This window comes from Pipistrellus kuhlii, unplaced genomic scaffold, assembly GCF_014108245.1.
Source record: "Pipistrellus kuhlii isolate mPipKuh1 unplaced genomic scaffold, mPipKuh1.p scaffold_m20_p_25, whole genome shotgun sequence".
NCBI classification, from domain to species: Eukaryota; Metazoa; Chordata; class Mammalia; order Chiroptera; family Vespertilionidae; genus Pipistrellus; species Pipistrellus kuhlii.
Window position 1 is genome coordinate 1,282,501 of NW_023425524.1, and position 12,186 is coordinate 1,294,686.

General features: G+C 59.8%; 1 protein-coding gene across 8 annotated transcripts in view; it reads left to right on the forward strand.

Annotated features, from left to right (window-relative positions):
* Positions 1-12,186, forward strand: part of TMEM63A (transmembrane protein 63A) — a 62,176-nt gene that overhangs the window by 22,173 nt on the left and 27,817 nt on the right. For 7 of the 8 annotated variants that reach the window (XM_045587074.1, XM_045587076.1, XM_045587075.1 and 4 more), the window contains 15 exons: positions 762-813; positions 1,169-1,277; positions 1,400-1,470; positions 1,629-1,709; positions 2,333-2,456; positions 2,530-2,663; positions 4,264-4,401; positions 5,336-5,489; positions 6,136-6,242; positions 6,325-6,411; positions 6,549-6,611; positions 7,566-7,728; positions 8,163-8,268; positions 10,447-10,614; positions 11,589-11,704. In XM_045587074.1, the coding sequence (XP_045443030.1) occupies positions 762-813; positions 1,169-1,277; positions 1,400-1,470; positions 1,629-1,709; positions 2,333-2,456; positions 2,530-2,663; positions 4,264-4,401; positions 5,336-5,489; positions 6,136-6,242; positions 6,325-6,411; positions 6,549-6,611; positions 7,566-7,728; positions 8,163-8,268; positions 10,447-10,614; positions 11,589-11,704 (1,673 nt within the window). Of the gene's footprint in view, positions 1-761; positions 814-1,168; positions 1,278-1,399; positions 1,471-1,628; positions 1,710-2,332; positions 2,457-2,529; positions 2,664-4,263; positions 4,402-5,335; positions 5,490-6,135; positions 6,243-6,324; positions 6,412-6,548; positions 6,612-7,565; positions 7,729-8,162; positions 8,269-10,446; positions 10,615-10,836; positions 10,847-11,588; positions 11,705-12,186 lie in introns of all 8 variants that reach the window. The other variant, XR_006742611.1, reaches the window with a different exon arrangement.

The following is a 12,186-nucleotide window of genomic DNA, read 5'->3' on the forward strand; positions in this document are numbered from 1 at the left end:
CTCCTGCACACCCCCCACTGGGGATGTGCCCGCAACCAAGGTACATGCCCCTGACCGGAATCGAACCCGGGACCTTTCAGTCTGCAGGCCGACGCTCTATCCACTGAGCCTCACCAGTTTCAGCCACCTTCTTTTTAAAAAAAATATATTTTATTGATGCCAGAGAGGAAGGGAGGGGAGAGAGAGAGAGGAGAGAGAGAGAAACATCAGTGATGAGAGAGAATCATGAATCGGCTGCCTCCTGCACACCCCCAACTGGGGATGTGCCCGCAACCAAGGCACATGCCCCTGACCGGAATCGAACCCGGGACCCCTCAGTCTGCAGGCCGACGCTCTATCCACTGAGCCAAACCGGTTTCAGCCTTCTTCTTTAAAAAAAAAAAATATTTTATTGATGCCAGAGAGGAAGGGAGAGAGAGAGAGAGAGAAATATCCGTGATGAACGAGAATCATGGACCGGCTGCCTCCTGCACGGCCCCTACTGGGGATCGAGCCTGCAACCCGGGCCTGTGCCCTGACCGGGAATCGAACCCGGGACCCTTCAGTCTGTAGGCCGAAGCTCTATCCCCTGAGCCACACCGGTTTCGGCCAGGGCTCATTTTTAAAGATATTGTTATTGATGTCACAGAGGAAGGGAGCCTCTGGGGCTGGCGCAGAGCCATGTCGGGGTGGCCGGGAAGATGGGGCGGCTCTGGGCCCCGGCCTCGTCCTCCGAGCCGCCCTCCCCAAGGCTGGCTCTCAGTCCCCGCGCTTCTCCGCAGAGAAAGATGCCTACAGCTTCGGGAGGACGACGATTGCGAACCTGCAGACCGAGTGAGTGTGTGTGAGGGGGGACGGGTCTGGGGGTGCCGGTGGGCGAGGGCGGGGAGCGGGCAGGATCTGGAGCCCAGTGTCGTCGGCGGGAGGGGCCCCAAAGGGGCGGACAGATGCCCTCAAGCCCCCCCCCCAGCGGATGGCTGGGCTCGGGGCACAGACACCCCGTTCGCAGCTGCTGTTCTGAGGGGCTGTAGGAAACCGGGGGGCCTCGCTCTAATGGGGGCTGGCCCCCAGCCTCTGGTGAGGACGTCACTGTTCCTGAGCTCAGGCCCATAAGGTGGCCCAGCCCCTGCGCCCCGGCCCTGCCTGGGGTCCCCCCTGCCCCCCGCTGACCGCAGGCCGTGTCCCCCAGCAACGACCTGCTCTGGCTGCACACCGTCTGCGCCGTCGTCTACCTGTTCCTCACCCTGGGCTTCATGCGGCACCACACGCAGTCCATCAGGTGCAAGGACGAGAGCCTGGTGAGCCTCAGGGTGTAGGGTGCGGGGCTTAGGGGCCACCCAGCCCTCGGATCTGCGGCTGGGACCGGCAGCTCCGAGTCAGCTCGTCCCGCTGACCTTCCCCTCCCCTGTCTCCCCGGCAGGTGCGGCGGACCCTCTTCGTCACGGGGCTGCCCAGGCTGGCCACCAGGGACGCGGTGGAGAGCCACTTCCGGTGCGCGGGGCCGGGTGAGGGGGGCGGGCCCTTCCCAGGGGGACCACACTGGGGACGGGCGGCAAGATGGCCGTGCGGCCCGCGGAGGTGGGGTCCCCTGCCTGCCTGGGGGTCCCCTGTCCAACGCCAGCCTTTGTCTCCGGCCGCCCCGGGCGCAGGGACGCGTACCCCACGTGCGAGGTGGTGGAGGTCCAGCTGTGCTACAACGTGGCCAAGCTCATCTACCTGTGCAAGGAGAGGTACGGGGGCCTGCACGCGCGTGTGTGTGTGTGTGTGTGTGTGTGTGTGTGTGAAAAGGGGTGTGCACGCACGGGGAAGCAAGAGTGCATGGATGAGTGGGCGTGTATGCACGGGGAAATGGTTGTGTGCAGGTGAGCAGGTGTGCATGCACGTGTGTGTGTGTGTGTGGGGGGAGGAAGCAGGCATGCACAGGCGAGCGGGTGTGCATGTGTGTGTGTGTGTAAATGGGTGTGCACGCACGGGGAAGCGATTTTTGCACAAGCGAGCAAGTGTGCGTGTGTGTGTGTGTGTGTGTGTAAGTGGGTGTACACGCACAGGGAAGCGATTTTTGCACAAGCGAGCAAGTGTGCGTGTGTGTGTGTGTGTGTGTGTGTGTGTGTGTAAGTGGGTGTACACGCACAGGGAAGCGATTTTTGCACAAGCGAGCGGGTGTGCATGTGTGTGTGGGGGGGAAGCAGGTATGCACCGGTGAGCAGGCCTGCGCCTTCTGACCCTTCCCCCGGAGGCGCCCACCCTGCTTTGCTGATGGCCTCGGGCGTGCTCAGGCCAGGCTCCCAGTGGAGGAGGCGGGGCCGCGCTGAGGACTGGGGGCCTGACGTCCCTCCCCTCGCCCCTCCCGCAGGAAGAAGACGGAGAAGAGCCTCACCTACTACTCCAACCTGCAGCTGAAGACGGGCCAGCGGGCCCTCATCAACCCGCGGCCCTGCGGCCAGTTCTGCTGCTTCGAGGTGCAGGGCTGCGAGCGGGTGAGGCCCCGCCCCCCTCCCCGGCCCCCCGCACACACGGGGCCCCGAACTCACGGGGACGTGTCCCCCTCAGGAGGACGCCATCTCCTACTACACCGGCCTGAAGGACCGGCTGACGGAGCGGATCACGGAGGAGGAGTCCCGGGTCCAGTTCCAGCCGCTGGGCATGGCCTTCGTCACCTTCCAGGAGAAGTCCATGGCCACCTAGTGAGTGTCCGCCCGCCGGGCCGGCCGCCTGGGCCCCTGGCCCCGCCAGCCAGCCCTCTCGAGGAGAGATGGCACCGCCCAGTCCCATCCCTGGGGCCCGCCGATGGCGGGTCCATCTGCCTCCCCAGGGCTGGCTTGGGAGGCACCACCATGCTTACCCCTCTGGGGGGCCCAGGCTGTGGGACAGGGGACTCGGGGGACTCTCACTGAGACCCTCTCGTGGGTGTGGCTTACCCAGCAGCCTCAGGGGTCCTTTGGTTCTTGGCTTCGGCTCTGCATTCCAGCATCCCACCAGCGGGATGCCATCCTCCTTCCCATGGCCACTCTGCACTGCAGATCCTGCTTCTGTACACGGGCTCCCCATCTTCCTACAAAGGGGCACTCACTCGGGCGCTCATGGCTGCAGGCAGCCTGGCCCTGGGGGAGGGGGTTTACATAAACACGCCTCCGGCTGCCTGCGGTCCGGCTCAGAAAGCCCGCCCGAGCCCGGGGAGCCCCAGAGGGGTGGGGTCGAGAGAGGGGCACTGGATGGGAGACAGAGGGGAGGGTGGAGGAGGCGCTGGCGAGGGTGGAGGTGGGGGGTCCGAGGGAGGGAAATCTCCGACCGGAACGGGAGACGCCTCGTGTGCTGTGGTCTGATAGCGAGGCTGGGGCCTGGGGAGAGAGTGAGGGAGCCTGGAAGGGTGAAGCCACTGGCAGCAGGATCCCGGCGGGGGTGTGGAGGGGGGCAGTGCAAACAGCTGGGAACCGGAGCCGGACAGATGGAGCGTAGAACCTGATCGGAGAGCCTCAGTTTCCTCATCTGTAAAATAGGAATAATCATCCTTGGCTCGCAGGGATGTTCGGAGGATGAAACAAAAGCCTCCACAGAGCGGGCCACGCATGTTGTCTCTCTCATAGCATCTACACTAATGAAAGAGTAACATGCTAATTGACTGTACCTTCATGACACCCAACAGCCAATCAGGAGTGAGTATGCAAATTAACCCGCCAAAGATGGCAGTTTAATTTGCATATACAGGTGCCAAGTGGCTAAGGGTAGGACACAGGTGTTCTGCATCCCCCACCGCCCTCCAGTTGCTCCAGGCCTCTGGGCAGCGTGGGAAGGCGGAAAGGGGTGTCCAGGCTGGAGCGAAGGCTGTGCCTTCTCTTTTTTTAATATTTTTTATTGATTTTTTACAGAGAGGAGGAGAGAGGGATAGCTAGCTAGAAACATCGATGAGAGAGAAACATCCATTAGCTGCCTCCTGCACACCCCACCCTGGGGATGTGCCAGCAACCAAGGTACATGCCCTTGACCGGAATCGAACCCAGGACCTTTCAGTCCGCAGGCCGACGCTCTATCCACTGAGCCACACCGGTTTCGGTGGAAGGCCCGTTCTTGCACATGAATCTTTGTGCACTGGCCCTCTAGTCAATTATAATAAAAAAAAAAAATCCATACTAATCAAGCCAGGGTCCTGCATTCAGTATGATAAACCAATAGTCATAAAGCCAAGCCCCATCTGTCTCGGCCGCCCCCCCCCCCCCCCCCCCCGTGTGCTGGGCCTGTGCACGGCCCCGTATGGCCTGGGCCCTGACACGCCTGCCTTCCCCGCAGCATCCTGAAGGACTTCAACGCCTGCAAGTGCCAGGGCCTGCGGTGCCAAGGGGAGCCCCAGCCGTCCTCCTGCAGCCGGGAGCTCTGCATCTCCCGGTGGACGGTCACCTTCGCCACCTACCCCGAGGACATCTGCTGGTGAGCCCCCGGCCGCCGGGGCCGCGGCCCCGGGCTCAGGAGCCGCACGTGTCCCGTGGGCCCTGTCTCCGACAGGGCAGCCGAGGGCGAGGGTCGCCTGCTTCGTTAGCCTGGGGGCCCCTTGAAAGAGTAAAAAAAAAAAGAAGTGGAAATTAACTTTCGTAATAGTATCGACCCCTCTATAGATTCTAAAATATTACCCGTGCCAAAACCGGTGTGGCTCAGTGGATAGAGCGTCGGCCTGCGGACTGAAGGGTCCCAGGTTCGATTCTGGTCACGGGCATGTGCCTTGGTTGCGGGCACATCCCCAGTAGTGGGTGTGCAAGAGATGGCTGATCCATGTTGCTCTCTCATGGATGTTTCTAACCCTCTATCCCTCTCTCTTCCTCTCTGTAAAAAAAAAAATAAAAAAAAAAAATCAATATATATATTTTTAAAAAATTAAAAATTATCCGTTCAGCAGTTAGTGGAGAATAAGTTGCATCTCCTCTGAGCTCCTAAGGCCCCAACCTTTATTTCATTTTATTTTATTTTTAAAAATATATTTTATTGATTTTTTACAGAGAGGAAGGGAGGGGGACAGAGAGCTGGAAACGTCGATGAGAGAGAAACACCGACCGGCTGCCTCTTGCACACCCCCTACTGGGGATGTGCCCGCAACCAGCATACATGCCCCTGACCGGAATCGAACGTGGGACCTTTCAGTCCGCAGACCGACGCTCTATCCACTGAGCCACACCGGCTTCAGCAGGCCCCACCCTTTGACCTTCCAGTGGCTGAAGGTCAGCGCAGCGACCTCGTTGGTACGCCCAGGTCGCTGTGAGCCCTCCGCCGGAGCCCCCGGCACTCTGACCCCCTGAGCCGTGGGCGCGGTGGGCGGGGCTGGTGGCCGGGTCCGGGAGGCGAGCCTCAGGCCGTGCCCTCTCCTCCGCAGGAAAAACCTCTCGGTCCAGGGCGCCCGCTGGTGGCTCCAGTGGCTGGGCATCAACTTCGTCCTCTTCCTGGTGCTCTTCTTCCTGACCACGCCCTCCATCATCCTCTCCACCATGGACAAGTTCAACGTCACCAAGCCCATCCACGCCCTCAACGTGAGTCCTCAGCATCCTGCCAGGGCCCATCCTGGGGAATGGGGGGGAGGGGTCCCTGTACCAGGGACAGTGTTGGTTCTGGGGGGTTCTGGTCAAGGTCACATGCCCGGGTTGCTGGCATGATCCCCAGTAGGGGGCGTGCAGGAGACAGCCCATCCATGATTCTCCCTCTGCTTTATTTCTTTCTTTTCCTTTTTTCCTTTTTTTCTTTTTTTTTTAATATATTTTATTGATTTTTTTTTTACAGAGAGGAAGGGAGAGGGATAGAGAACTAGAAACATCGATGAGAGAGAATCATCGACCAGCTGCCTCTTGCACACCCCCCTACCGGGGATGTGCCCACAACCCAGGTCCATGCCCTTGCCCGGAATCGAACCTGGGACCTTTCAGTCCGCAGACCGATGCTCTACCGCTGAGCCAAACCGGTTTCAGCTCCCTCTGCTTTCCTCTCTGAAATAAATACATAGATAAATAATAGGTACATAAAAAATAAAGTGAGAGCCCAAACCAGTGTGGCTCAGCGGATAGCGCGTCAGGAGGGCCAGCCCCCAGCCCCGGTGTTCTCTGGGCCTCCGTGCCAGGAGGCCGTGGTCTCCCCGCCCCCTCCCCGCCCTCACCCCTCTGTGCCATGGGCCCTGTTTTCCAGGACCCGGTCATCAGCCAGTTCTTCCCGACCCTCCTCCTCTGGTCCTTCTCCGCGCTGCTGCCGTCCATCGTGTACTACTCCACGCTGCTGGAGTCCCACTGGACCAAGTGAGAGCCGGGGGCGGGCACAGGGCGGCCTGGGGGCCCTGGGACCCGGGGCCGGGGAGAGCTCACGCCTGACCCCCCGCAGGTCCGGGGAGAACCGGATCATGATGACCAAGGTCTACATCTTCCTCATCTTCATGGTGCTGATCCTGCCCTCCCTCGGCCTCACCAGGTACCGGGGCCACCTCTCCTGCTCGCCATGCGGAGTCCGGGTCGGCCTGTTTTTTAGAAGAAGAAGAACAGGGATGTCTGTGCTGTGATCGCGAGGCGGTTAGAAGTCCATTCTGACGGGATCTGTTTGTCTTCCAGCCTGGACTTCTTCTTCCGGTGGCTCTTTGACAAGTCCTCCCCGGACACCTCCATCCGGCTGGAGTGAGTATCAGCTGCGCGAAGGGGATGAAGCCGTGGCCCGGTACCTGTCCCCTTTCTCCCGGAGCCCATGGGCCCCGGCCTTCCCTGCTCCCCGACCCGGTTCCTGCTGGGGGTGGTGGGAGGGGGCGGGGGGCAGAGCCCTCGGCCACCCCAGGGGAGCTGGCCCGTCTGGGGAGCTGGCCCTTGTGGGGAGCTGGCCCGTGTGGGGAGCTGGCCCGTCTGGGGAGCTGGCCAAAACCTGCGGTTCCCTTTGTAGGCCGAGACTCAATTAGCCACAGCCTCATTCTGTCCCTGAAACTTACTTACCGAGGCCCTAGCCGCCGGGGAGCAGGAGCTGCGGGGCCCCTGGGAGGCCGGGGGCGGGAGGGGAAGAAATAATTAACGTTCAGCCAGAGCGACAGTCTGGGCTGTGGCTTACCTCAGCCAGGAGAACGGAGCTCAGCTCACGGCTGATGTGGGTCCTCGTTCGTATTTCCAGCTCACGCCACACCCACTTTTTAAAAAAATGTATATTTTATTGATTTTTTTTTTTTTTTTTTAACAGAGAGGATATTTCTCCACGGATTTTTAGAAAGTGGAAGAGAGAGGGAAAGACAGAGAGAAACATTGACGTGAGAGAAGCACGATAGGTTGCCTCCTGCACACGCCCTGACCAGGGCCTGGGCCCGGGAGGGGCCTGCAGCCGAAGTGCATGCCCTTGACCGGAATCGAACATGGGGACCCTTGAGTCTGCAGGCTGATGCTCTATCCACTGAGCCACACCAGCCAGGGCGGCCCTCACTCTCCACCTTGTGTGCACATCCCCTTCCCGGGAAGGCTCCCTGACCCCCGGGATATGAGCTCCGAGAGGGCAGGGCCAGGCACCCATGGGTGCTGCACACGTACCCCCCCCGGGGGCCTGGGGTCCCGGCTCCTCTGACTCGCCCCCGCCCTCCTCCCCGCCCGGGCCCCCAGGTGTGTGTTCCTGCCGGACCAGGGCGCTTTCTTCGTGAACTACGTCATCGCCTCGGCCTTCATCGGCACCGGCATGGAGCTGCTGCGGCTGCCGGGCCTCATCCTCTACACCGCGCGCATGGTCATGGCCAAGACCGCCGCCGACCGCCGCAACGTCAAGCAGGTGCGGCCGGCGGGGCGGGGGCGTGGGGTCCCCCACCAGCTTCCCCGCTGGGCACTTCCCCGGCCGCCTGCTCGGCGCCGGGCCCTCAGCCACAGGCTTTCCCCACACACACCCCCTTACAAAAGACAAAACTTAAAAAAAAAAGAAAGCAGCCGAAACCGGTGTGGCTCAGTGGATAGAGCGTCGGCCTGCGGACTGAAAGGTCCCGGGTTCGATTCCGGTCAAGGGCACGCACCTTGGTTGCGGGCACATCCCCGGCGGGGGGTGTGCAGGAGGCGGCTGGTCCATGTTTCTCTCTCATCGACGTTTCTAGCTCTCTCTCCCTCTCCTTTCCTCTCTGTAAGAAAAATCAATAAAATACATTTTTAAAAATTTTTTTAAAAAAAGGAAAAATGTATGAAACACTCTCCTCCTCTCCTTCCCCCCCCCCACAGAACCAGGCCTTCGAGTTCGAGTTCGGAGCCATGTACGCGTGGATGCTGTGCGTGTTCTCCGTCATCATGGCCTACAGCATCACCTGCCCCATCATCGCGCCCTTCGGTGAGGGGCCCCGCGGCCGGTCCGGGTGGGCGGGTGGCTGACTCCGCCTGGCGCCCCGAGGCAGCCGTCACCGGGCACTCTGGGGCCCCGCACACAGGGGACTTCTTGAAGCCACAAGAGCCACATGCTGTTAAGGAGCCACGGGTGCCACCAAGTTTAACTCACTTCTCGTGAATTCCCTCCCCTGGCCTCCCAAGCTGTGGCCTCCCTCAGCGCTTCTGGTCTGAGCTGCTCTGCCAGTGTGACCACTTCACTCTTATTTTAATTTTACATTTATTTATTTAACATATTTTATTGATTTTTCACAGAGAGGAAGGGAGAGGGGTAGAGAGTTGGCAACATCGATGAGAGAGAAACATCGACCAGCTGCCTCCTGCACGCCCCCCACTGGGGATATGACCGCAACCAAGGTACATGCCCTTGACCGGAATCAAACCCGGGACCCTTCAGTCCGCAGACCAATGCTCTATCCACTGAGCCAAACCGGTTTCGGCTACTTTTATTTTTTAAATATATTTTTATTGATTTCAGAGAGGAAAGGAGAGGGAGAGAGAGAGAGAGAAACATCAATGATGAGAGAGAATCATTGGTTGGCTGCCTCCTGTACATGCCTGCAACCTGGGCATATGCCCGGACTGGGAATCGAACCGGTGACTTCTTGGTTCCTGGGTCTACACTCAGCTGCTGAGCTACATGCTTATTTTTAAAAAAATATGTTTTTATTGATTTTGGAGAGAAGAAGGGAGAGGGAGAGGGAGAAACATCAATGATGAAGGAATCATTGATCGGCTGCCTCTTGCAAGCCCCCTACTGGGGATCAAGCCTACAACCTGGGCCTGTGTCCTGACCGGGAATCGAACCAGTGACCTCCTGGTTCATAGGTCGATGCTCAACCACTGAGCCATGTGGGCAGGGCTGACCGCTCTATGCCTGGCCGACTCTTGAATACACCGAGGCAGTAATGATCGAGGTTCTCCTGCCTGCTGTCCCTCTGGCCGTCGCCTTTGCACCCCCCATGGGGGGTCACGCCGTCCGACCAGCCAGGCCCTGCTTCTGCCCCCTCCCAGACGAAGCACTCGGTGTCTGTCCGTGAGGGGTCTGAACGTGGAACGGTTTGGCGTTCAAGGCCAGGGTCTGGCAACTAAAATAAAACACCGGGAACGGCCGGCCGGCGGAAGGCTCTAGAAGGAAACCCAGCACCGGAGCCGGTTGGCAGAGTGAGCTGAGGCCGGGGCGTAGGAGGAAGTTGGAGTTTTCCCTGTTTGCTCTCCTGCACTATTTTTAAAGTGTAGGATTACTCTCTGAAAACCAAGCAAAACCAGCCTGGCCAGTGGGGCTCGGTGATGGAGTTGCAATCAGAATGTTCCTGGTCGGCCTAGGAACCAGGAGGTCAGGGTTCGATGCCCGGTCAGGGCACAGGCCTGGGTTAGGGGCTCCATCCCCAGGGCGGGGCGTGCAGGAGGCAGCCGATCCATGATTCTCTCTCATCGTGGATGTTCCTATCTCTCTCTCTCTCTCTCCCTTCCTCTCTGAAGTCAATTATAAAAAAATATATATATAGCCGAAACCGGTTTGTCTCAGTGGATAGAACGTCGGCCTGCAGACTGAAAGGTCCCAGGTTCGATTCCAGTCAAGGGCGTGTACCTTCGTTGTGGGCACATCCCCAATGGGGGGCGTGCAGGAGGCAGCTGATCAATGTTTCTCTCTCATCGATGTTTCTAGCTCTCTATCCCTCTTCCTTCCTCTCTGTAAAAAAATCAATAAAATATTATATATATAAATATATATGAAAGAAAAAGCAAAAAATATTGAAGAACCTGACATAAGACAGTGTGATGCCCCTTAAGATCCTTGAGCATCCATTGGCGGAAGGCAGGAGGTCACTTGGGCCCCAAGTCACAGACACTCCTACTCCTGGAGTCAGGAATGGGGAGGAGAGGAGGGAGGGAGGAGGGGAGAGAGGGGGGGAGAGAGGGGGGGGAGAGAAGAGGAGGGAGGAGAGGAGGGAGGAGAGAGACCAGGAACGCTGGAGCCAGGATATGCATTCGGCCGCCCTCCTGGTTCACGGGGTCAGACGGCCACCCCAGCCCAGTTCCGTGGACAGCCACGCCCGTGGCCACGCCGGGTCCCGCTCACGTGTGGTGTGTGTGTGTGTGTGTGTGTGTGTGTGTCCCGCAGGCCTCATCTACATCCTGCTCAAGCACATGGTGGACCGGCACAACCTGTACTTCGCCTACCTCCCTGCCAAGCTGGAGAAGAGGATCCACTTCGCGGCCGTGAACCAGGCCCTGGCCGCCCCGATCCTGTGCCTCTTCTGGCTCTTCTTCTTCTCCTTCCTGCGCCTGGGTGAGGGCCCCCAGGGAGGGCTGGCTGGGCGTCCAATCAGAACATGGCATCCAGGGTGAGGGCTGGCTGGTAATCCAATCAGAATGTGGCCCCCAGAGAGGGATAGCTGGGTGTCCAATCAGAATGTGGCCCCCAGGGAGGGCTGGCTGGTTATCCAATCAGAATGTGGCACCCAGGGTGAGGGCTAAGTGGTTATCCAATCAGAATGTGGTCCTCAGGGAGGGCTGGCTGGGTGTCCAATCAGAATGTGGCCACTAGGGTAGGGCTGGTTGGGTGTCCAATCAGAATGTGGCATCCAGGGTGAAGGTTGGCTGGGTGTCCAATCAGAATATGGCCCCCAGGGAGGGCTGGCTGGCTATCCAATCAGAATGTGGCATCCAGGGTGAGGGCCAAGTGGTTATCCAATCAGAATGTGGTCCTCGGAGAGGGATAGCTGGGTGTCCAATCAGAATGTGGCCCCCGGGGTGAGGGCTGGCTGGGTGTCCAATCGGAATGTGGCCCCCGAGGTGAGGGCTGGCTGGGTGTCCAATCAGAATGTGGCCCCCGGGGTGAGGGCTGGCTGGCCCACGCCGGAGAGTAACAGGCGGAGGGCAGGTGGACGGCCCCAGGCAGCTGAGAGAGAGGATGGTCCTCCATCTGCCGTGTGGGGGGCTGAGCCAGAGGAGATGGGGAGGCGGGTCCCGACCCCTCACGCCTCACCTGGGGGGGACCTGCCGGAGGGAAACCCAATGCTCTTGGGGAAACGGAAAAGGCAGGAGAGATGTGACTGCCCGGCTCTGCAGGGCCTCCACCCGCCTCACCCTGACCAGAGGCTGCAGGGACCCGACCCAGCGGGCAGCTGGCCGATGCCCTCACCGGGGTCCCAGCTGCTCGAGGGCGGGGAGGGGGCGGTGCCTTCTCTGTAAGTCACCTGCCCAGGGAGGTGAGGCAGCCCCCCCCCCCCCATCTCTGAGGCCGGGTCCCTCCGTCCCCAGGTTGGACAGCCCCCGCCACCCTGTTTAACTTCCTGGTCCTGCTGCTCACCATCCTGGTCTGCCTGGGCTACACCTGCTTCGGCTGCTTCAAGCATCTCAGCCCTCTGAACTACAAGGTAAAGGGGCCGCCCCCAGCACCCCCCCCCCCCAGCCGGGGCCTGGGCGCCCAGGAGGTGTGGGTCCGCCCTGCACCCCTCCTCCTCCCACTCACACGTCAACGACCTTCTCCAGGTTTTTTATTTTATTTTATTTTTATTTTATTGATTTTTCACAGAGAGGAAGGGAGAGGGATAGAGAGTTAGAAACATCGATGAGAGAGAAACATCCATCAGCTGCCTCCTGCACACCCCATACTGGGGATGTGCCCGCCACCAAGGTCCATGCCCTTGACCGGAATCCAACCTGGGACCCCTTAGTCCGCAGGCCGACGCTCTATCCATTGAGCCAAACCGGTTTCGGCGCTTCTCTAGGTTTTACTGATCCCCCGCCTTCCCCGATCCCCCCCAAAGACGTGGGTAGCTGGGTGCAATATGAGATTTCTCACTCCACACCATCCCTGTTCCCCACGCCCTCCCCATGCCCCCTGGGGCTGTTGCTG